A 21,482-nucleotide genomic window follows, 5' to 3' on the forward strand; every position below is an offset into this window, starting at 1 on the left:
ACTTTATTTGTGTATGTGAATAGCAATGTCCAGGATTCCACACCGGTTACGGGGACTGCAGGAAACGTGAGCTCAACCTCTTTACCTGCCCAGTCCGGGGTTGATGAAGAAGTTGCGGTTTCATCGGCTCCACGTAGAGGCGTCGTGGACTCTCGTGAAAGGAGACAACTTCGCCGTTGGCTTGCATGTCTTGTTATATTGGTTCGTGTTCACCAAGGTGAGGGGAGAAATCGAGTCCCCGTGCCCCGGTGCCTGGACACATAATGTGGCCTATTCCTCGTTCTTCGGGCGACTTTTATCGAATAAGGCTGGTTTGCAACGAGCAGAAGTGACTCCAAACCCAACTCTCCAGTCTCCGATGCTTGAAGAAACATGGCGGAGATTGGGGTACTGCGTCCTTCAAAACTTCGTGTGCACCTCCTGGTGATAGTGGACTGACAAGTATTGTGTAATTAGATTTTAGACAATGGCCAGGCAGAAGTCGAAGTAAACCATTTAGATTCTCCTTTGTGAGTGGTTTGGCATGTGCTAACTACCTCTGAGAGTATTGCCTCGTCTGGCACAAGCGTTTCCGATTCGATTCTAGACTACCGCTTCGAGAATGGTCGAACCTATCATCGGTATAAAGATGGGAGTGAGTTCACAATCTGACCTGGAGTTCTAATTCTTTATTTGTGCGGGAATCTGATAGAAATGCAAGAGTACAATATCCCCAACGACGAGAGGGAAATGGATAGACTAGGTGAGAGTTGTCACATTACTGTTGTCCTAGGATTTAGAATCTAATCGCGTTCCGATAGATCTACAGCACCACATCTGCCTCATGACGCTAGTAGGCAGACTCGGTCTTGCGCCCCCTTGCCAAGCAGGCGCTGAGGTTGGAAGAGTCCTTCATCTCGGTACGGGAACTGGTATCTGGGCTATCGAATTTGGCGATGACCATCCGGAGGCCGAAGTCAGTTCCGTCTATCGACGTACAGTGTTTCTTTGGACGTATACTGACATTTGGTCCGCCTCAGGTTCTTGGTGTTGATCTGTCCTCGACACGTATTGTACCTTACGACTAGTAACCTGTGTGCTGTCATCTTGTTCGCAGAAACTAAAGAAGAGGTCGAGGTTCATGTTGGCTGTGCCGGTCGCATTCAGGGAAAGGGATGGACAGTCAGTCACATATCGAGTCAGTCACCGCGGAAGCAAGTGTGAGGACCATGCAGAACAAGGACATCGCTTTTGATACCCCTGCCTTGAGGACTTCACTTTCCATTCGGCGGCAGCTCTTTCGGGTCCACCCAGAATGCTGCCAAGGGTCAACTTCGCCGGTGGCATGCGTTGTGTGCGCATTTCTCTCGTTGGTTTGATTCGAGTCTGATTGAGGGGTTGTTAGCGATGGCATGTTGCTTTTCCACAAAATTGACCAGATTCCTCTCTTCCTCGGTTCCCATGCCTCTGCTCAAATTGTCGACTCTTGCCCATCGTCCATAAACTACAGCACGTCATTCTCGCCCAACCAACACTTGTAATCATGGCTGAAGTCGATCACGAGATCCAAATTATTGCGGATGAACAGGTATGTTTGTGACCATGTGACGGGTGCCATTCTCTCGAGCTTATAGCAGTCGTAGGCTCTGGAAGAAAATCGAGCAGATATTGAAAGCATTGCTTCCTCGAGCACCAGCCTCAATGGCTCAATCTTGGACTATCGATTCGAAAATGGGCGAACGTACCATCGCTACAAAGACGGAAGTGAGCAACACGCTCCATGTCTCTTGTAAAGCCGTGCTGACTCTATCGGTAACAAGAATATGTGATTCCCAACGATGAGCAAGAGAATGATAGAATGGGTATGTCACCTCTACAGAGTCCTTGAGATATCTCACGCATGTGGCTTACTTGTCTGACACTGCTAGATATGCAACATCACATATGCCTCATAACCCTCGGTGGTCGGCTCGGACTAGCACCTCCATGCCAGCCTGGTGTCAAGGTTGACAGAGTATTGGATGTTGGTACGGGCACGGGAATCTGGGCTATTCAGTTTGGCGACGATCATCCCGAAGCCGAGGCAAGCTCAAAAGTGACGAAATTTGAATGCGTGTTGACTGTGAACAGGTTCTCGGCGTTGATTTATCTGCTACGCAGCCAGACATGTAGGTTTCTGAATTCGTGAAGCTATCGGGAGAGAGGACTAAGAGGCCGGGTCTCCCAGCGTAGCTACGAATGTCAAGTTCGAAATCGACGACATTGACGAGGAGTGGACGTACACCACCCAGTTCGACTACATTCACAGTCGCTTCATGTCGTCAAGCATCGCAGACTGGAAGGCTTATCTCACTAAATGTTTCAAGTAAGCGCGACGTTTACTCCCGACCTTTGCTCAATAGCTGTCTCTAATGAGTGTAAGTCACATCCAACCTGGCGGTTATCTAGAGTTGCAGGAGCCAGAGATGGAGTTCCAGTCCGATGACGGCACATTTCCTGCCGACTGCCCCTTGGCCAAGTACGGCAACCTCCTCAAGGAGGCCGCGGCCATCTTTGGGCGAGAGTACGTCTCGGTGTCTTCCTTGAAAACACTGATGGTCGATGTGGGCTTCAAGGACGTGACGCTGAGCCGGTACAAGTGGCCCATCAATACCTGGCCCAAAGATCCTTCGTTCAAGGAACTGGGCGCATGGGGCTTTGAGAATAGCAACGCCGGTCTCGAGGCTATCTCTATTGCGCCTCTGACGCGCGCCCACAAGTGGACTAGGGAGGAGGTGAATGTCTTTTTGGCTGAAGTCCGGAAGGACCTGGCTAACAAGAACTACCATACTTATGTCCCAATGTAAGCCATCTCTGTTCTATGGTTACCAGTCGAACACGCTTTGCATGCTGACTTGCGCAACTAAGGTATTTTGTTGTTGGACGGAAGCCAGACTCGAAGGAAGAGTGCTTAGAGAACTGAACAGATATTCTGAGAACTATGTCACCTTAGTGCAGAGCGTGGTCAAGAAGCGGGAACGACAACCTCTTTTTCTATTCGGAATCTTAATCTCTTCTCTCAAGACCAAAAAAATAGCCCCCAATCTTTGCCCGTTCTTCAAAAACATAAACCGAATCAATCCTGTGGCTGAAGCCGGGGTGACTCGGACCTTCGCCTCGGCTCCGGACAGATTCAGAAGGTCGGGCGTTGCATCCAACAGCTCTACCATGGGTTTGGGCGCCTCGATACCAAGCAACGAACGACGGTCCCCTCTCCGTCCCACAATTCCCTTCTAAATGGAGACAGCTTGGCCGCTGTGCTTGCATTATGCAATGCACATTTCGTTCTGTTGGCCCTGCTCAGAAACATGGGCCGGAAAGAGGGGGTTACAATCGAATGTTTTGGTCGCAACAAATAGTCAAGCCTGTGCCTCCCCCGCTGTCCGAATGCCTTTTGCTTCTCGTTAAGATTCCCGGTCTTACGTTACCCATATCATTGTTCGAAGAGAAACGTTGAAGTTGGACATTTTGTTCATAGCGCGAACGAGCACCTGCGAGCATGGCTTCCATCGTGAATAACGAGGTCCAGCTTGTTGCTGAAGACCATGTATGTGTAATTGTAACTTTGGAAACTAAGTATATGACAACTAATGCAAAGTTTAGGTTGACGTGACCGACAGCGAGGCTGATCTCGAGGTAAGGACAACACCAATCTCTCGGTATTCTCACTACTCAGATCTTCTTACTCATGCTGCTCTTTTGACAGAGTATTCAATCAGAGACGACGAGCATCAAGGCATCTATGCTCGAGTGGCGCCAAGAAAATGGTCGAACTTATCATAAGTACAAGGATGGCAGTAGGTAAAACAGGCGCTCTCCCACTGCATCCAGCGGTTGACCAGCTCGATAGAATACCTCGTTCCCAATGATGAGACAGAGCTCGATAGACTCGGTAAGGCAGACTATCACCGGCTAGTGATTTATCCCACTGACAGGGCATATCAGATATGCAGCATGAGATCTTTTATCTCACATGGGATGGAAAGCTCGGCATAACCCCTCCATGTGAGCCTGGCGCGAAAGTTGGTCGTGTTCTCGATCTCGGCACGGGTACTGGTTTGTGGGCAATCGATTTTGCGGATCTGCATCCTGAAGCCGAAGTTAGTCTTCAATCCTTGTGACGCCGCTCACTCCTTAGACACCATGATCGAGAAGTGGCTAACAATCACCTGTCCTTTAGGTTCTGGGCATGGACCTTTCTCCTGTCCAGCCGTCAGAGTATGTCGTTCCCTCATGAAAGACTGATCAAGCCATGAGAAGACACCCGGAAGACTGATCATTCATCTCTCACAGCGTTCCGCCTAACGTGAGATTCGAAATTGATGATATCGAGGAGGAGTGGCTTTATTCACAGCCATTCGACTACATTCACAGTCGAATCATCACGGGAGGCATCAGCGACTGGAAGAAGATGATCAAGAAGGCCTACGAGTAAGTCTTATCACTAAAGTACAACTCCACGAAGGATATCTGACAGCGTTTCCAAACATAAAGCCACCTCACACCTGGCGGATGGTACGAGATCCAGGAGTCAGACATGTCCCCAGCCGCCGACGATGGAACACTGCCCCCCGAGAAGGCATTGTCTAGATTCGGCGCCCTGATCCGCGAAGCTTACGTGGAGATGGGTGTGCCCCTGGTCCATGTTCCTGATCTGAAGGACGTCCTCGCAGAGGTCGGGTTCGAAGACGTGGAGCTGACCGTCTTCAAGTGGCCTACGAATCCTTGGGCCAAGGACCCCAAGTACAAGAAGATCGGGGAGTGGAATTACCACAACTTTGGTGGCGCAGTTGAGACTGTCTCCTTGGCGCCGTTGACTCGGGTGCACGGCTGGACCAAGGAGGAGGTCCTGGTGTTCGCCGCCGAGGTGCGGAAAGACCTTCGGGACCCGAAGGTTCACTCCTACTTTCCCATGTAAGTCCAAATGTATTTTCGTGCTCATCCGTGCTGAAATTCTTTCTGACAACGTTGTAGCTACACGCTTGTTGGTAGGAAGCCATCGGAGGCGGCGACTAAGCCGGCGGCTACTGAGACCACTCCAGCTGAGGTCTCAACTTCATCACAGTGATTCACAAGGCCTTCACAAGGCCTTATCATGCTGGTTGATCGCTTAATCAAGACGGATTGCCAGATTTCAGCTCAGATATCGGCCTCTCTGGGAAGATGACATGACATGGCTCTGAACTTCGAAGATGTCTTATATGATACAACGGTAGTTGTGACTGGCCTATCAGAAAGTGTGGCACCGACAACACTGATTTGGAGCCTTCGAATAGTTGTTTAATAAACTCAGTCGATTTCCCCCCAGTCATGCTGGGTGCCCCATTGCCTATTGACTCTAAGCTTGTTGATACTGAGTGGTAGGAAATCATATTGACTTATCGCTGTTGAATATTGACCTAGGATGGCCGACAAGAGGATGAGATCTATCGCTACATTTCAGAGCAAACGTGTGTTTGTTGTCTGTTTTGAGAACCCTCTAGTCGTTTGGTGCGGCTAAGAAACAGACACTAGCCTGGCGGGTGTTAAGCCCGCCTCCCGCGGCGGGGGATGCCTTCTCCTATCCCCTGCCGCATCTCCAGTTTTTTCGGTCTGCAAACAGGCAACGTCGCCGCTCGCCTGCATCATGCGCCCTGCACCTCGCTGTTGTGAATGGTGGCCGGGTGACAGGCCGCGGTTGGGTCGACAAAGAGGGGTCGATTCATCTGCCCACCTTCAAAAACTTCGAGTCGTCGTCTCCCTCGTTTAATCCTGAAAGTCTTGTCGCTTAACAGTTCTTCAGCAAGAAGTTATCCCAGGGTCTTGGCTTACATCTGAACCCACTCAGCAACGCGTCCGAGTACGACATATTGCTACCATGGCTGCTGCACCCGAGGAGCATCCCGAGGAATTCCTCGTCGCTGATGACGAAGTAAGCATCATCGGGAAGCGACGGGGCACACTCAGCCTTATAGCTAACCATCACTTCAGATCTCTGACAGCGAGGTGGATCTCGAAAGTCTTCGCTCAGAAACCACAAGTGTGAAAAGCTCAATCCTCGAGTATCGGATAGAGAATGGCAGGTCGTATCATAAGTACAAGGACGGCAGTGAGAGAGACTTCTCCGACTCTTGTTCATCCGAGGGTGATTCTGATAAGCTATTTTAGAATATGCCTTTCCCAACGACGACCAAGAGAATGAGAGACTCGGTAAGGCGCCTTGGGGGCCTGTTTTCACATACTCTTAAGCTAACACTGAGGACAGACATGCAGAGCGAGATCTGTAATCTCACCTTCCATGGCAAGATGGGATTTGCGCCGCCCGCGGAGGAGGGGGCCAATGTTGGGCGCATTCTGGATCTTGGCACAGGAACTGGTCTATGGGCCATAGACTATGGTGATCAACACCCCGAAACAGAGGTGAGTTTTGCTGATGATCTATGTTTGACAAAGTTGCCTGATCAAGTCGGGGAGCAGGTGTTAGGCGTTGATCTCTCGCCAATTCAGCCAAGAGAGTAAGTTGTCCCTCCTCTGGAGACCGCATCAAACCTAAAGTCAAGCCTCTTGCTGATGTTGGAGATGTTAGCGTCCCGCCGAACGTCCACTTTGAGGTCGACGATGTTGAAGAGGACTGGCTCTACTCGAGGCCTTTTGATTACATTCACATCCGCTTCTTGAATGGTTCGATTGCCGATTGGAAAAAGCTGGTCACTAAGGCCTACGAGTGAGTCTGACATGATCAATGTCACAGCATTCAACCCTCGGGGCCCTCCAAATCGGAGGGCATCAAAAGCCAGTCGACTGACGTTCTCTTCAATCATAGCAATCTTGTTCCTGGTGGCTACTTCGAGATTCAGGAAAACGATTTCGTTTTCACTTCTGATGATGAAACTCTGGCACCCAAGGCACCTCTCGCTGAGTTCGGCAGATTGGTTCGGGAAGCCGCCGCAAAGTTCGGGCGTGCCTTCGTTCCCTGCCCCGAATTGAAAGATATCTTGACCGAGGTCGGCTTTGAAGACGTCGTTCTCGACAAGTTCATATGGCCCTCTAACCCCTGGCCCAAAGACCCTTATCATAAGACGATTGGGCAGTGGAATTATCACAATTTTGTGGACGCTGCAGAGGCTCTGGCTCTGGCCCCTCTGACGCGCGCACACGACTGGACTAAAGAAGAAGTTCAGATATTCCTCATTGACGTCCGGAAGGATATGAGAAACCCTAAAGTACACTCGTACATGCCGATGTAAGTTCTGAAGCGCTGCCATGGCTGTAAGGCTAGACATCACTTCTTTCGCTAATAATATTTCAATACAGCTACACTATTGTTGGCAGAAAGCCTTTGAAGAAGGATGCCCCTGCTGCACCTCAAGCTTAGAACATATTGGTATGGCCAAGAATTGAAGGAGATCAAGGTACCTAGGACGACCGTCGACGACGAGCGGGTAGAACTGAGTCGACTGGGCGGGGTGGGCGCCCCAACAATGCATATCGATACTAAATTTCTGATATCAACACCATTGTCCGATGAGAATTCCGCACTTGGCCAAGCTCCTTTCTTACTGAGACTGGACATAGTGACCGAGCCATCGAAATCTCGTGAACATGGATGAGGGTTTGACGCACCGCGGACACGGGACGGCTTCCGACAGTGGATAATCCAGATTTTGCGGTTGCAGGGGTTGACTGACTGAAGTGGCAAGTGGTCAGATCGCAGGATGCTGTTGGAAGTCGTCTTCACATGCCCATGTCGTATCTTTGTCTCTTCATTCGACCGTAGTTTCCTCTGCCCCGCAATTGTCTGCAATGGGGAAACTGCACCGTCGAGATGCATATGCATGTTTGCTCGTTGGTTCCTTCGCCAAACCCCAGCTCAGAAGAGGGGTGACGAACTGAGATGGCCTGTTTCTGTCACAAAAACAATGGTGGCCCCTTTGCAGTTCCCCTCATAACCCTGTCCTAGGGTTCCTCATTGCTATTACATTCCTGCGATTTGGCGTAGTTTTTTGGTTGCATCTGTATTCAAACAGCGAACAGCAAGGTCGGGAACTCCCATTACGCAAGATGGCCCAGCAGAACAACACCACCAACGTTGAGATCGTCGCAGACGACCAGGTAATCCTATCACAACATCTTAAACTATGATGGTTTTCTAAATGTGTTTAGCATGACGATGCCCAGTCAGATATTGGAAGCGTAAGTTCGGGCTCTAATCTCATTCTTCATCGCATCGTTGTTCTTGCTTACATCCTTGTCTCAGAGCATCGCTTCATCAAGCACTAGTCTTCGTGCCTCAATTTTGGACTACCGCGTCGAGAACGGTAGAACATACCACCGATATAAGGATGGCAGTATGTTCTCTGTTGTCAACTGTTGAAAACCGCTCACTAACTTCGACTGAGAATACACGATTCCCAACGATGAAAGGGAAATGGAAAGGCTAGGTAGAATCCACTTGCTCATGTACTATACAGACCTTCACTAATATTTGCCATAGACATGCAGGATGAGCTTTGGGCCATCTCAATGGACTTCGCATCAGGAATGGCCCCGCCCGGGCAGTTGGATGCTGAAGCTGGACGAGTCCTCGACGTCGGCACCGGCAGTGGCATCTGGGCAATCAACTACGCAGATGACCACCCCGATGCTGAGGTACCAAGATTCCCGTAACCTTGAAAACAGTTGTTGTCGAACATACTTGACTGACCTTTCTTTTCCCATTAGGTCCTTGGTATTGACCTCTCTCCAACCCTCCCTGACTAGTATGCGTCTCCTTCATCCCCATCTTAGGCGTCGCTCGTAGAACTCAGGACTTTGTGCAAAAAATCGGCTAAAATAGATTTCTTTCAGCGTACCACCAAATGTCAGATTTGAGGTTGATGACGTCGAAGAGGAATGGACATATTCGAGGCCTTTCGATTACATCCATAGCCGTGTTATGACAGGCAGCATCAGTGACTGGGATTTGTATCTTCGCAGATGCTACGAGTAAGTCTATTCATCCTTCTACGTTGCTATCTGCATATATTTACCGCATAAGCTGATTCATGTGTCAATAAAGCAACCTCGTGCCTGGTGGTTGGGTCGAATTGCAGGAGATTGCTGTATACTGCGACTCTGATGACGGGACGCTGACCCCAGACCACGCGATTTCCAAATGGAGCAAGCTGCTGCAAGAGGCAACGATCAAGCTTGGACGTCCTTACATTGATCCCGAAGGCCTTCCAGAGAAGGTGAAGGCTGCAGGATTCGTTGACGTTGCTATCACTGCATTCAAATGGCCACTCAACGACTGGGCCAAAGACCCCAAGTATAAGCAACTTGGCAGACTCCAGCTAGAAAATGGTCTAGCTGGCATTGAGGGTTTCACCATGGCAGCGTTTACCAGAGCCTTCGAGTGGACTGCTGAAGAGGTTAACGTGTTCCTCATTGATGTGCGAAAGGATGTCAACAACCGGCAAATTCACGGTTACCTTCCAACGTAGGTCACATTGATTTCTATGCCATCAGGTTCATTCTGACTCTCGATTTAGCTACTCCATCATTGGACGCAGGCCAGGAAAGGAGGTCACACCGGCTCCTCCGGCTCCGGCCTCCCCTGAGGCTACCGAAACTCCGGCTCCCATCGAAACTTCTGCTCCCACTGAGGCTCCTGCTCCTACTGAGGCTCCTGCTCCTACTGAGGCTCCTGCTTCCACTGAGACTCCTGCTTCGCCTGGAGTGTCTACCTCTACCCGGGCCCAGGCCCCAGCCCCGACTTCGACTTGACGAGGTGATGTGAAAGAATGGTTGTCGAGCTAGGTTGAGACGGGATCTAGCAGCTCTAGTTCGTTTAATGCAGGTTTGGTTGGGGCATTGTATTCAAAAGACAATGGGAACAAGGCACAATCCCGAATCTCTCAGCAAAAGTACAGACATGCACTTGAGATGATCGGTTGTGGTCATGGATTTAACCATGCTCCGATGAAAACTCATGCTCGAAAGAGAATGGGGGACAGATAAAAGATACTTGAACTATGTGCTTCGTCATGATGACCTTGTGTACGCACACCTCCTCATTCAATATAGTTTACGCTGCAAATTCAGGCTGACTGCTGTTCTTCTCGAAATAGTTTGGTGGACGCCAGGCTCTGTTACATTTGAGCGCTCATCTTGACAAATGCGGTAATGTTGAACTCCTATGAAATGAAAAGGGAATGTTCTTCTTGGGGCTTGCCAGAGATGACAGAATGATGGGAGTGACTGAGGTCAGAAGTGGACAAACGTCAACATCCATTGACTGAAAGACACTCTATCCCTCTTAGATCTGGTGACCTCCAACTCTGTCGCGTGTTCTTCAGATCCACAGCTGTCTACGGCGCAGGAGCTACGCCATCAGTGCGCATACAACGACAAATGCGGGCTTTGTCGACGTTTCTATCACAACGTACAAATGACCTCTCAACGATTGGCCCAAGGATGAGAAGTACAAGCAGATTGGAAGACTGCATTACGAGATTCACTATGGCCGCTTTGTCGCGCGCTCTTGACTGGAGCTTTGAGGAGGTAACCGTCTTCCTCATGGAAGTACGAAACGAAGTCAAGAACAGGATGATTCATGGATACACCCGAACGTAAGTTTTCTGGCCAATTGCAATTCAAGATGTCGAGCGGATTCACGTATTAACACTTTCATCAGTTACTGCATCATCGGGCGCAAACCGGAGAAGGGGGGCACGAGGACGATGTATCAGAAACCTTGGGCCTTATGAGCCCAAATATGCCATGTAATTCAGTCAGGAAGTCGAGAAGTCAAATATAAACCTCGAGGCTTCCGAGATGTGAAATTCGATTGTGTGGTTGTACGAAGGTTGCATTTAACCTCAGTCTAATGGTTCTTAGTGTCAGTCCTTCCTAGCGCGGCTCGAGAGCGTCGCATGGGTTGGGGAACTTGCAGTCCGTCAGTATTACGCTTCCGAACGACGACACCATCAACCCTGCAGATCTGTACATTCGAGAAACTTCAGAGGAGAAAACTTAATGCAGTGGAATTTGGTCACATTTTAAGCATGCCCCAACGAAAATTCTCGGCAGAGGCAGTGACCTTGGACGGTCTCTTAAGGGCTGTATCGGGTAATCTTTCTCGAGATGGCATTCTCTAGAAGCCCAACCCTGATGCGTTCAGTATGCAACATGGAAACTGCTTGGCGTATGTGGTACGCCTAACTTGATACGGAGTAGATAACGGCATGTTAGTGCCGGAATTCGCCCAAAAGCCGCCCAAGAGCCTTCGAGAGCAAGGATGAGTGGACTGGGACCTGGACAGTTGGAGTGACAGGCATTGCTATCCACTCAGTAAAAGATATTGTTCTCCCCCATGTCCAAAGCTCGATCTCGTCACCTGGTGACCTTCCAACGCGGCTGCGTGTTTTGCAGCTCCACAGATGTCTGCGCCGCAGGAGTAACGCGCATATGCATGTTTGCTCGTTGGAATCACTGGCGACCAAGAGGGGTCCGCCAAGTACAAATTGGCATGGTCGGGATTGGACTTCACACAAAAGGGTTGCAAGACCCGCGTTCCACCCCCGCTGCTGTTAATCTTTCCAATATTCTTAGCATAACATGTTAATAATACTTGAATTCAAGATTCGGAGAGAGAACTACAGCGGTATCAGAAGAATCAGTATCCACGGTCGCCATGGCTCATGACAATAATGTTACCGATCTTGATGTGGACGATGTAAGGGAAAAATTGTTTTCGATTCGACGACATATCTCTTGTCAGATGTGATGTGGACTAATTGATGCGGGAACAGGAAGGTATAGCAGATATGCATGTAAGCTCAAGCCTGCGTCACAGGGGGTATTACACTGAACTGGAGGGCAACCAATGACTAACCGTCCATTCCCTCATTCTATAGAGCATTGTTCCATCGACTATCAGTCTTCGCAAGTCACTTCTTGAATATCGTATTGAGAATGGTAGGACGTACCATCGATACAAAGATGGCAGTATGTTTTCCATGCTTCAGCGCCTGTTTCAAAGACTCTCTCACACCCGCCTACAGAATACAACCTACCAAATGACGACAAAGAACTAGATAGACTTGGTAGATTCTTCCATATGATCCCATCTCTTTGTGAGCTGTTTTGCTCACACTTTCATTAGATCTACAGCACCACTTATGGCTTCTTGCTTTGGACGACAGACTTGGCATGGCTCCACCCTGTATGGAGGGCGCACAAGTTGGTCGAGTGCTTGATGTCGGGACTGGGTCCGGCATCTGGGTCCTCGACTTTGGCGATGAGCACCCTGAGTCTGAGGTAAGACCACCAGTTAGCTTCATCATATCAGGAGCTATTCCGCTATCATACGAGGCGAAAAAGCTATTGATGTATCCTAGGTTCTTTCAATGAGCAAAGTTTGACTGAGTCTGTTTATAGGTGTATGGTATTGACCTATCGCCCACCCTCCCCATATAGTGAGTTGGCTCTGGTGAAGGCATGATTTTCGAGATACACATCCTGACAAGTCACATGGTCACAGTGTGCCCCCGAATGTCAAGTTTGAAGTCGACGATGCTGAGGAAGAATGGACTTGGTCGCGGCCCTTTTCCTACATTCACAGCCGAGTAATGACCTCCAGTATTGGCGACTGGAGGCTGTATCTGCGCCGTTGTTTCGAGTAAGTGTCTCCCTCTCTTCGTCTCCATCCTTTCTGGTTTCTCACTGGAAATTTGCATACTAACCCGGAAAAATGCAGTCATCTTGAATCAGGGGGATGGATCGAGCTACAGGAGTTTGATCTCTTTCCGCGATCAGACGATGGAACTCTCAAGCCAGAGCATCCCTTGATTAGGTGGTGCAGTCTCCTCCTCGAGGCATCAGAGAAATTCGGTCGCCCCTACGTCAGTATACCGCCGTTGAAGGACCTCCTCATGGAGGTTGGCTTCGTGGACGTGTCATTGAGTCTGTGCAAATGGCCTACCAATACCTGGCCGAAAGAGCCCAAATATAAAGAAATTGGTACCTGGCACGGAGAGAACGTCTCCGACGGCCTCGAGGGTTTCACTATGGCGGCTTTGACGCGTGCACTGGATTGGACGCCCGACGAAGTTGAGGAACTACTCGTCGAGGTACGGGGCAATATCAAGGATAGGAGCATCCATGCATGGTGGCCAGCGTAGGTTCCCCCAATAGTGAGGAATGCGGCCTGAGGAAACTGTTGTGCTGATATATCATAGATATTGCATCGTCGGACGCAAGCCATAGCAAGGCCCTTTCACTCTGGGGCCTTTGCGATTCCTCAGCCTCCGGCTCAGGCTTCATCCTAATCGATGTACACGAGGAACAGGCGTGTGGCTGAGAGTAAGAACGGATGTGGATTTTTGGGAATCAGATGAGGTTTTCCATTTCAAGTGACCTGAAGGCGGACAGGGCCATCAAAAGCCCTGAGAGCTGGGTGGATGTAAGATTCGTTTCCAACCAAGATTGCCGCCAGCCCATTCTCATCCGCCCAAGTTGAATTTCCAAGTCGGGACTTTTGCGTTGTGTTTTCCTATATGTCGAACGATAAAGCAAGCTGCGCAAGCTAGGAATTAATGAAAACGCTGGAGATAGAGCTTTGTACGTAGAGGAAATAAATTGGCTTCAATGATATCATGTCGAGTTGAGCGATGTGACGCCCACCTACAGTGCCAAATGGACTAGTGAGATGTTCCTAAAGTTAGTGGCGGGGAACGGTCCGTCCCGTGGATAGCCCAAAATTGTCCACGAAACCAATGTTTGAATCACTCAAGTTTATTGCCTTTGTTTTATCAGGGACGGCTGTTCTCAAAACCTCACATTGGCACCGCAATTCGATGACTTATTGCATCAAAATAGACAAGCACTTTCGTTGCCCACCTGAGAGGTAACGTTAGCAGCCATAAGAATGACTTATCCTCGCTATACCGTTACAGTCTAGGCGACTTACCATACCCCCTGTTGCATTCCCCTCTCAGTCACAATCTACCATACCTTTCTCGTACCCACAGTTACAATGGCAGTGATTGTGAGTGGAGGCGCCCATGGTTGTTGGTTCGTTGTCTGCACAGCCAAGAAGAGGGGTGGGTTCAGTTGGTAGTGCCGCGGTCAACCACAAAAACAGCTACCGCCCCGAGCCACTCTTGGCTTTGTTGTCCCTTTCCCATCCTCTACTTCCGTCGGTACGGCGCAGTCCTTCACCTGTAGCAAGGATTCCCGAATCGTCAAAGACAATTTGTGACTGTGAACATGTCGCAAGACAACCAGCCCGTTGAGATAGTGGCGGATCAGGAGGTAAGATGGTACCTGCAAAACATTATATTGCATCGGACGACTGATCAAAATATCGAGATTAGAGTGACGCTCAGTCGGCAGACGGAAGTGTATGTCTTGTGTTGGGAGGGAGCTGTCCTTGGGTCATCGTACCTTGCTTATGTCTCATGCATAGAGCTTTGCTTCTTCAAGCACCAGCCTTCGCGAGTCGATCCTCGAGTACAGAATCGAGAACGGCAGAACGTACCACCAGTACAAGGATGGAGGTAACTTGAAATTCCATCGTATAATTCATCGTACAGCACCTCTAACATCAAAACAGCTTACCTCTTTCCCAACGATGATAGGGAGCTAGAAAGACTGGGTAATGATGGGCCGTGAGATCTTCATCCTTGTTCTTCTATTAACCATATAGCTAGACCTGGTCCATTCTATGTGGCTTCTGGTGACCGATAATCAGCTCGGTATTGCTCCGCCATGCCAAGAGGGTTCCAAGGTCGGCAGAGTGCTCGACATAGGCACGGGCAGTGGAATTTGGGCCCTCGATTTCGGAGATGAGCACCCTGAGTCCGAGGTAAGTCTTCTCCTTCATTCTAGCTCAGTTTTCAAATTTGCTATCGGTGCTCTGTCTTCTGAACCAGAGTGAAAACTGAATAAGGCATTTCATAGGTCCTCGCTATCGATCTCTCCCCTACAATGCCTACTTAGTAAGTCTCTACACCACCTCAACAGCCAGGATCATCACAAGTTAGTCGCGCAAAGACGGGCTGACCTTCCATCGCAGCGTTCCGCCCAACGTCAAGTTCGAGGTCAACGATGCTGAAGACCCCTGGACGTACTCACGGCCATTTGAATACATCCACAGCAGAGTTATTACTCAAGGCATCAGAGACTGGAAGAAGTATCTGAAGAACTGCTACAAGTAAGCATACCATCCCGGATCATCGTATTCGAAGACCAAATCGGCATGTAGATAAACTAACATGAAGCACTTAAAGCAATCTCGAACCAGGCGGATGGATTGAAGTGCAGGAGATCGACCTGTACCCAACCTCCGACGATGGAACCCTCAGACCCGATTCTGCTCTTCAAAAATGGGCTGACTTGCTCAAGGAGGGCTCAGAAAAGCTGGGACGCCCCTTTCCCGACATTCCTTCGCTGAAAGGACTCATGGTTGAAGCTGGCTTCGTCGATGTTCAGATGACTAGGACCAAGTGGCCGATCAATCCTTGGCCAAAGGACCCTAAGTGGAAGGAAATTGGCATCTGGAACTGCGAAAATTTGCTTTCGGGTCTCGAGGGTTTCTCCATGGCTGCATTGACCCGAGGTCACGACTGGTCCCGCGACGAGGTGAACGTCTTCCTCATGGGAGTGCGGAAAGACATCAAGGATCGAAACGTCCATGGCTACTGGCCGATGTAAGTGTGCTTCTCTTACTTTCTCAGGGTTCCGTTTTGTTCCGAAATATTGCTGACAGCACCTCCTAGATACTTCCTCACTGGACGCAGACCGGAAAAGGAGGACACCGCGCCTCCAGCACAAGTTTCAGCTGAAGCAGCGACCTCCACGGAAGCATAGTTCACCCTTCAGAGTGAAGTGTTGCTATATATGCTTCAGTTCAGAAGCGAAGCTGATGAAGTCTCTCTCATCGACGCCTGAGACGACCTCAGAAATAGAACCGTCTTTTTGTCGAGCACGTATTGAAACAAGCTGAGATAAAGAAAGGGCGGATTGTGAGGATGTTCCCTGGGACTTGTGTAAGGGGTCTCGTTTCTCAGACTTACTGCACTTCATGTAGAGTCCGAAAGTAGGGTGAAAAGCAAAGTTCCATGTCTGTGTAATAGCAATAATGGGTCTTTTCAACACAGCTGTTCCGAGACGCTCTCCCCGTGAGGTGGGTTGGACGTGTTGTATTAGGTAGTCGAGATCGATTCTCTCTCAGCTTTGACCGCTGATTTTAGAGAGAAAAACAGTACATTCACCACGAATATACAATTTCATGTGCTAATGTGTCGTAGGGTAGCAAGACGGCTTAAACTAGTTTGTGTTACTTTGAAATTTGATTGCATCTCGACATTGTTACCTAAAAATTACCCAGACGTCATTGGAGCCCCAGCTGTAGTACGTAAGATCCCTTCACTGGTCCCCTTGTGCACAGGCCACGAGATTGATAACGATAAGGCTTTCAGGACATTTTACCTCCTGAACTGCACGGGACAAACTATCCTCTACTCCAAAGTCGACCTCGAGGCCTTGGAATACTCGTCTTGAGCGACCCAGACATTAATCATTGTGAACCTTCTTTGTTTTCTTGTCACTCTTTTGCAATCAATTCTGGCTCTGTAGAGTCCGCCTCTCTTTTCCCCTACTCGATGCCTCTTTCCCCCTCTACCAATAGCCATGGACGGTGATCCGAAGGTTGAGTCGCAGCTCGACTCGTTCAGCTTGACCTTTCCCCTACCCTATCGCATAGGGTTCATTATTGTTCTCGGTAGGTCGCGACTGCGTACGGAATTGAACTAAAACGCTGACTATGGAATAGCTGTCTGGGGCTGGGGTGTCAACCTCCACTACCTGCACAAAGTCAAGATCGATGTGCCCTCCCTGATTCGATATCCCTCGCGATCCTCTCCGACACAACCGGCGCATCACCTATCGACTTACCGTCTTGCGACCGTGCTTTCGACGGTCTTCCTGCTTTCGATTTCAACTTTCTGGATCTTTTCCCGTCGAACCCCCGCGCTCGTAATCGAATATGACTGGTTGCCGATGACCTACCTGGTCGCCCTCGCGGCCCTCTTCTTCGTCCCAATCCGCAATTTTTCGCAGGGCGGGCGATCGCGATTTCTCGCTACGCTGCGACGCGTAAGCATCGGAGGAATAGCAGAAGCAAAGGACGGCAAATTCGGAGATATTCTGCTCGCCGATGTATTGACGAGCTATTCCAAGATCCTGGGAGACCTTTACGTGGTGCTTTGCATGTTCTTCACGCCATCAGGGTCTTCAACTGCGCGACCGGACCGAAATTGTGGCGGAACAGTGATAGTGCCGCTCATTATGGCAGTGCCGTTCGCGATACGATTCAGGCAGTGCATCATCGAGTACTTCCGAGTCCGAAGAGCGCCTTACAAGGAGTCAGTCGGTTGGGGCGGACAGCATCTGGCCAACGCCACCAAATACGCCACGGCTTTCCCCGTTATCATCTTCAGCGCACTGCAGCGGAGCGTTCCGGCTGATCAGCCAGCGCCTGGATTGAACAGAGCATGGCTGGTGGCAGTGCTGGTCAACTCCCTTTACTCGTGGTATTGGGATGTTGCCAAGGATTGGGACCTGACACTATTCTCGTCGGCGCGCGAGCGCAACAATCCGGAGCACCCGTTCGGGCTTCGCCGGCGGCTTGTTTTCCAGCAGCCTGTCATCTACTATGGTGTGATCGGGATGGACTTGATGCTGCGGTGTACCTGGTCGCTCAAGTTGAACGCACACTTGGACAAGTTTACCGACTTCGAGAGTTCCATCTTCTTATTGCAGTCACTCGAGGTATTCAGACGATGGGTATGGATTTTCTTCCGGATTGAAACAGAGTGGCTGCGGAACAACACGTCGGGACTTGCGGTGGACGACATCTTGCTTGGGGACTACCAAGGCAAGTATGACTCTGATGAAGATTAGGAGCTACGCCAGCTTCCTTGATGAGATAGACCTTGTAATGTACGTGTGTGACTATAGGTGCCTGGAGTTATTGGTCTAGACGGAAGCGGATCTGAATAAGATCTTGACCTGGGCTTAGATTTCTGTATCAACGAATCCTTCTTCTCTGTATTCTAACAAAACATGGGTATACTTCTGTGTGTCTCCTCCAGTGCGCGTCTATCCAACCACTCCAACTCACGTCACAATGTCCAAGAAAACCAAGGTCGCTGCGCAGTGTTCGGCTCCTTCAACTTATTTAGGCAGTACCCGTTATGGTTCCTCCTTACCTTGCCGTCGCACTCACATCGACATCCGATTCCTCCATCAATTGGTGTTGAGTATGACGACGCATTCCCAAGCGTCTGAGACCCAGGCAATTGCCCGTCTGGCGCATTAGCCGGGCATTGAAACAGTTCGTCGTGCCTGTATCCGAAATCCTCAAAATGATGCACTTTGTCCGCGTCGAGAAGCATGCCGACGGCCAGTGAGTGTACAGCGGCGTCACCCCACTAAATGCGACGCAAAATCCTGGTTAGTGATCGACTTCAGGCTGCCAAGGGTTCGGGCACAGGGGAGAGAACGTGGTTGGACGCGATGCGACTCGGCAAGTCTTGGAAGAAGGAGCATCAAAGCTCACGGTGGAGAAGGAAGGCAGAAGCTTGGCTTCCTTGTCATTCCAATTCTCCAACGACATCCCTCAACTTCTTCATCTTCGAGCCTTCTTTTCCAAGTCCGATTCTTTGCCCACCACACAATACTGACTGAAAATACCGTTGGAAATCCACTTACCCTTTCAAAATAGAAACCTCCCGTATCATCGAGCGCCTTGAAGAAAGCCTGATACTGTTTTCCGCGGAAGAAGTCGAGATCTGCTATCTCGAAGTTGCTCCAATAGTGGCAGCCGCTCCAGGCGTCGCCAGATTGATCGCGGTGCGGCAGCAGGCTCATCAGCGGCCGCAGTGGATACGGAAGCCATGACGGTTCCATCATGGCCTTCCACAATGCCGAAGACGCCAGATCGAACGCCTCCTTGAACTCGGCCGTGTGTCGAAAGAGTGACGGCACCGTGTCCCATTCTTCCCATAAGGAGATTGTAAAGCCGTATACCTTCTTCCGCCGAGCCATCTCCACGAACGGATCGTAGGTAATCGAGCAGAGGAAATCGACATCGGGTTCCAGTCTCCAGTACCATTTGTACTTTCGCAGAGCTTCGAGCTGGTAGAAACTCCTGCAGGTTTTAAAGTCAGTACGTGCCCCCAAGAAGCTTAAGCTGGACGTTGGGGAATTGTCACTGACCCTGAATAGAAACGACACATATGGTGGTAACCTTCCTGGCCTGCATGCATAGTGCCCCGCGCCCCTTGCTCAACGATACTGCTCTTCGCGGCTGTTTGGTTGACCCACGCGGGATATGTCCAGTCTTCCTGCGGAATCACTTCAAATGTCGCCCCTCCGCTCGCTGTACTGTTCAACACCTCGATAAAACGGTCGTCGAATGGCTCGTTGTTGAGGAAGACGATTGGGTAGTGGAACCATCGGTTGAAGTGCTTCTCAAGCGAGGCAACCGTATGGTTGGCTTCCTTAAGCTCCGAGTTCTTCGCCAACATCACCAAAACTCCATTCTCACGTTTGCCTGTCACATCTGGTTCGCGACAAGACGTGTAGAATGGCTGATCTTGCTCGATGGTTGGCCGTGGCGCATTGAAGGTTCTGCAATGAAGTACAGACTCCATCACACCGAACGCGAGAAGCAGCCAAAGCCAGCTGGGGAGTCGGAAACGCGACGGCCGTCGCCGTGGGCTCACATATCGGCGGATCATCGCAATGGGGGGCACGGCTACATGAGCCTATTTTCACAAACGCACCACGAGAAAGACAGACAAATGTAAGAGGAATGCAGAAAGAATGTTTTGAGATGGAGCTCAGTAGTTTTTACTCCCAGCGAGTAGTTTGAGTAGCTGGGCTGAAGGAATAAGACATACGACTACGCTATTGACGAAACCGCCGTGCAACACGGAATGCCAGGCTACAACTTGCTACCTCCTACAGCATTGACCTCCAACAACACATACACGTGCTAATTATTCCTTGTTCGAGCTGGATCTAAAGAAGCCGACTGATAGAGCTGACGTACGCCAGAGACACGTAAAATCAGGTCCTGGGCTCGATTTTGGGCCGGCGCCTTCTAGACTGATGGTGCTGTGAAGGGAGAGCAGCTTGGGGGACAACCCCTTGACTAGCTCTGCGATGGTCTGCACGCCATCGAGACACAAGATGGGACGGCATTGGCTCCCACTTGCCGGGACGGGCCAGTGCTTGACTTAGCGGCGGAATGTCAGCCCTTCGCACGAACTTGCATAAGGATCAAAGGCTTATGATGGGATCGAAAAGGAGGTCGTTCTAGCAGCATTTTGTTCCGATCCTTTTGCCATCCTTCTGACCAGAGCGGGACGGCAGGTGACTTGCAATGTCAGTCCAGGCATCAAAGTCCGACTTCCGACAATCCACCGTCTCTGGCCCCATCTGGGTATACCGTACAAATTTTCTCTGGCTCAGGAAGACCTTCTCGTCTAGGTCTCTCACAAAGCCCGCTTTGGGGAGCTCCGACCGACTAGCTAGGGATGGACCGATGTGGGTTAGGCTTGAGCACTTGGGAAATGCCCATCCAACTTCGTCTTTGCACAATTGGGACGAATTATGCTCATTTTCAACACTTCATTGACCAAGACTGATTCTTAATTGGGAGCTACGGAGCACGCCCCGCTGCTTGTCTTGCCATCTAATGCGTCGTCGAAGAAAAGTTACCGGGCCACGGCCCGTCACGAAGCACGTCCAGTCAGGAAGAATCGATGCGCCACTTCTTCAAGGCACCCGCCAAGTGATCTCGCCCCGAGCCTCAAAGACCTTTTTCGTGAAAGATTTACTCTCGGAGCGTGGGAGGGCGCTTGCGCTGTCTCGTCGCAGAGTTTGACAGAGACTTACGGACTGGTTGGCGACAGCCCGCAGACGAGTTTACTCATGTGATGAAGACTCTCGAGGCCAGACACAAGACAATCATGTTTTAACGTCGGAAATGGAATAAACTCGTTGAAAAGCTTCCAAACATAGAAAAGTCTATCTCTCTTCGGTCTACGGGGTCCAGACCGGCACCAGAGATGGATTCCAAAGATAACGTCATACAGAGCAGCAGCGGCCCACCCATGGTCTGCTGAACGAGGGGTTCGCAATATCTCGTTCCGTTTGCGGTTCCATGACGCGGAAACACCTACCAAATCAGAAGTTTTGTCAGGCCATGTGCAGTTTCTTGTCCCGGATGCATTCAAGATCCAACCCCTCAAACGGTTCTTCCATGTTTCAACGGCCAAGATCTGGAGGGTTTTCCAATCCCTAAGTTATATCAGCGTGTACGGAGTGTCGAGGAGGGTTCAGTCATACTCATGGTGCTAGCCGGGATACGATTATTCAATCCCCGTGTCTCAGAAGGCCAGCGGAAGATCTCCAAGATCGCCCTCGTCCCG

The 21,482-nt window shown here is 50.1% G+C and overlaps 9 protein-coding genes across 9 annotated transcripts; 8 read left to right on the forward strand and 1 right to left on the reverse strand.

The window, feature by feature from the left end:
* Positions 1–537: 537 nt before the first annotated feature.
* Positions 538–2,941, forward strand: CTAM01_00340 (uncharacterized protein; the record flags this gene model as incomplete). The annotated part of the gene is made up of 9 exons (XM_060516393.1): positions 538–634; positions 692–742; positions 1,419–1,567; positions 1,623–1,743; positions 1,800–1,841; positions 1,908–2,151; positions 2,207–2,344; positions 2,402–2,821; positions 2,887–2,941. Coding segments are annotated over 9 exons (1,317 nt in total), but the record flags the coding sequence as incomplete, so codon positions are not given.
* Positions 2,942–3,517: 576 nt separating this feature from the next.
* CTAM01_00341 (UMTA) lies at positions 3,518–5,086 on the forward strand (the record flags this gene model as incomplete). The annotated part of the gene is made up of 9 exons (XM_060516394.1): positions 3,518–3,565; positions 3,622–3,654; positions 3,725–3,815; positions 3,869–3,910; positions 3,964–4,118; positions 4,199–4,236; positions 4,312–4,449; positions 4,513–4,932; positions 4,993–5,086. The coding sequence occupies 9 exons, from the start codon at positions 3,518–3,520 to the stop codon at positions 5,084–5,086; spliced, it is 1,059 nt and encodes a 352-aa protein (XP_060389020.1).
* Positions 5,087–5,875: 789 nt separating this feature from the next.
* Positions 5,876–7,372, forward strand: CTAM01_00342 (UMTA; the record flags this gene model as incomplete). The annotated part of the gene is made up of 8 exons (XM_060516395.1): positions 5,876–5,929; positions 5,989–6,106; positions 6,166–6,207; positions 6,263–6,417; positions 6,451–6,512; positions 6,584–6,721; positions 6,821–7,228; positions 7,312–7,372. The coding sequence occupies 8 exons, from the start codon at positions 5,876–5,878 to the stop codon at positions 7,370–7,372; spliced, it is 1,038 nt and encodes a 345-aa protein (XP_060389021.1).
* Positions 7,373–8,058: 686 nt separating this feature from the next.
* Positions 8,059–9,762, forward strand: CTAM01_00343 (uncharacterized protein; the record flags this gene model as incomplete). Its single annotated transcript, XM_060516396.1, has 8 exons — positions 8,059–8,109; positions 8,161–8,190; positions 8,255–8,345; positions 8,492–8,646; positions 8,719–8,756; positions 8,845–8,982; positions 9,056–9,475; positions 9,528–9,762. 8 exons carry the CDS (start codon positions 8,059–8,061, stop codon positions 9,760–9,762), a joined length of 1,158 nt encoding a protein of 385 aa, XP_060389022.1.
* Positions 9,763–10,497: 735 nt separating this feature from the next.
* On the forward strand, positions 10,498–10,745 carry CTAM01_00344 (methyltransferase domain-containing protein; the record flags this gene model as incomplete). The annotated part of the gene is made up of 2 exons (XM_060516397.1): positions 10,498–10,607; positions 10,673–10,745. The coding sequence occupies 2 exons, from the start codon at positions 10,498–10,500 to the stop codon at positions 10,743–10,745; spliced, it is 183 nt and encodes a 60-aa protein (XP_060389023.1).
* A 926-nt stretch (positions 10,746–11,671) lies between these two features.
* On the forward strand, positions 11,672–13,245 carry CTAM01_00345 (uncharacterized protein; the record flags this gene model as incomplete). The annotated part of the gene is made up of 9 exons (XM_060516398.1): positions 11,672–11,713; positions 11,790–11,810; positions 11,895–11,985; positions 12,042–12,083; positions 12,143–12,297; positions 12,418–12,455; positions 12,521–12,658; positions 12,737–13,156; positions 13,218–13,245. The coding sequence occupies 9 exons, from the start codon at positions 11,672–11,674 to the stop codon at positions 13,243–13,245; spliced, it is 975 nt and encodes a 324-aa protein (XP_060389024.1).
* A 1,002-nt stretch (positions 13,246–14,247) lies between these two features.
* On the forward strand, positions 14,248–15,849 carry CTAM01_00346 (uncharacterized protein; the record flags this gene model as incomplete). Its single annotated transcript, XM_060516399.1, has 9 exons — positions 14,248–14,292; positions 14,355–14,381; positions 14,447–14,537; positions 14,594–14,635; positions 14,691–14,845; positions 14,941–14,978; positions 15,056–15,193; positions 15,270–15,689; positions 15,759–15,849. 9 exons carry the CDS (start codon positions 14,248–14,250, stop codon positions 15,847–15,849), a joined length of 1,047 nt encoding a protein of 348 aa, XP_060389025.1.
* An 822-nt stretch (positions 15,850–16,671) lies between these two features.
* CTAM01_00347 (EXS family protein) lies at positions 16,672–17,943 on the forward strand (the record flags this gene model as incomplete). Its single annotated transcript, XM_060516400.1, has 2 exons — positions 16,672–16,762; positions 16,814–17,943. 2 exons carry the CDS (start codon positions 16,672–16,674, stop codon positions 17,941–17,943), a joined length of 1,221 nt encoding a protein of 406 aa, XP_060389026.1.
* A 221-nt stretch (positions 17,944–18,164) lies between these two features.
* CTAM01_00348 (glycolipid 2-alpha-mannosyltransferase) lies at positions 18,165–19,784 on the reverse strand (the record flags this gene model as incomplete). Its single annotated transcript, XM_060516401.1, has 3 exons — positions 18,165–18,473; positions 18,754–19,192; positions 19,261–19,784. The coding sequence occupies 3 exons, from the start codon at positions 19,782–19,784 to the stop codon at positions 18,165–18,167; spliced, it is 1,272 nt and encodes a 423-aa protein (XP_060389027.1).
* Positions 19,785–21,482: the final 1,698 nt, after the last annotated feature.

Source organism: Colletotrichum tamarilloi, assembly GCF_030869305.1.
Source record: "Colletotrichum tamarilloi strain Tom-12 chromosome Unknown Scaffold_1.1, whole genome shotgun sequence".
Lineage (NCBI taxonomy): Eukaryota > Fungi > Ascomycota > Sordariomycetes > Glomerellales > Glomerellaceae > Colletotrichum > Colletotrichum tamarilloi.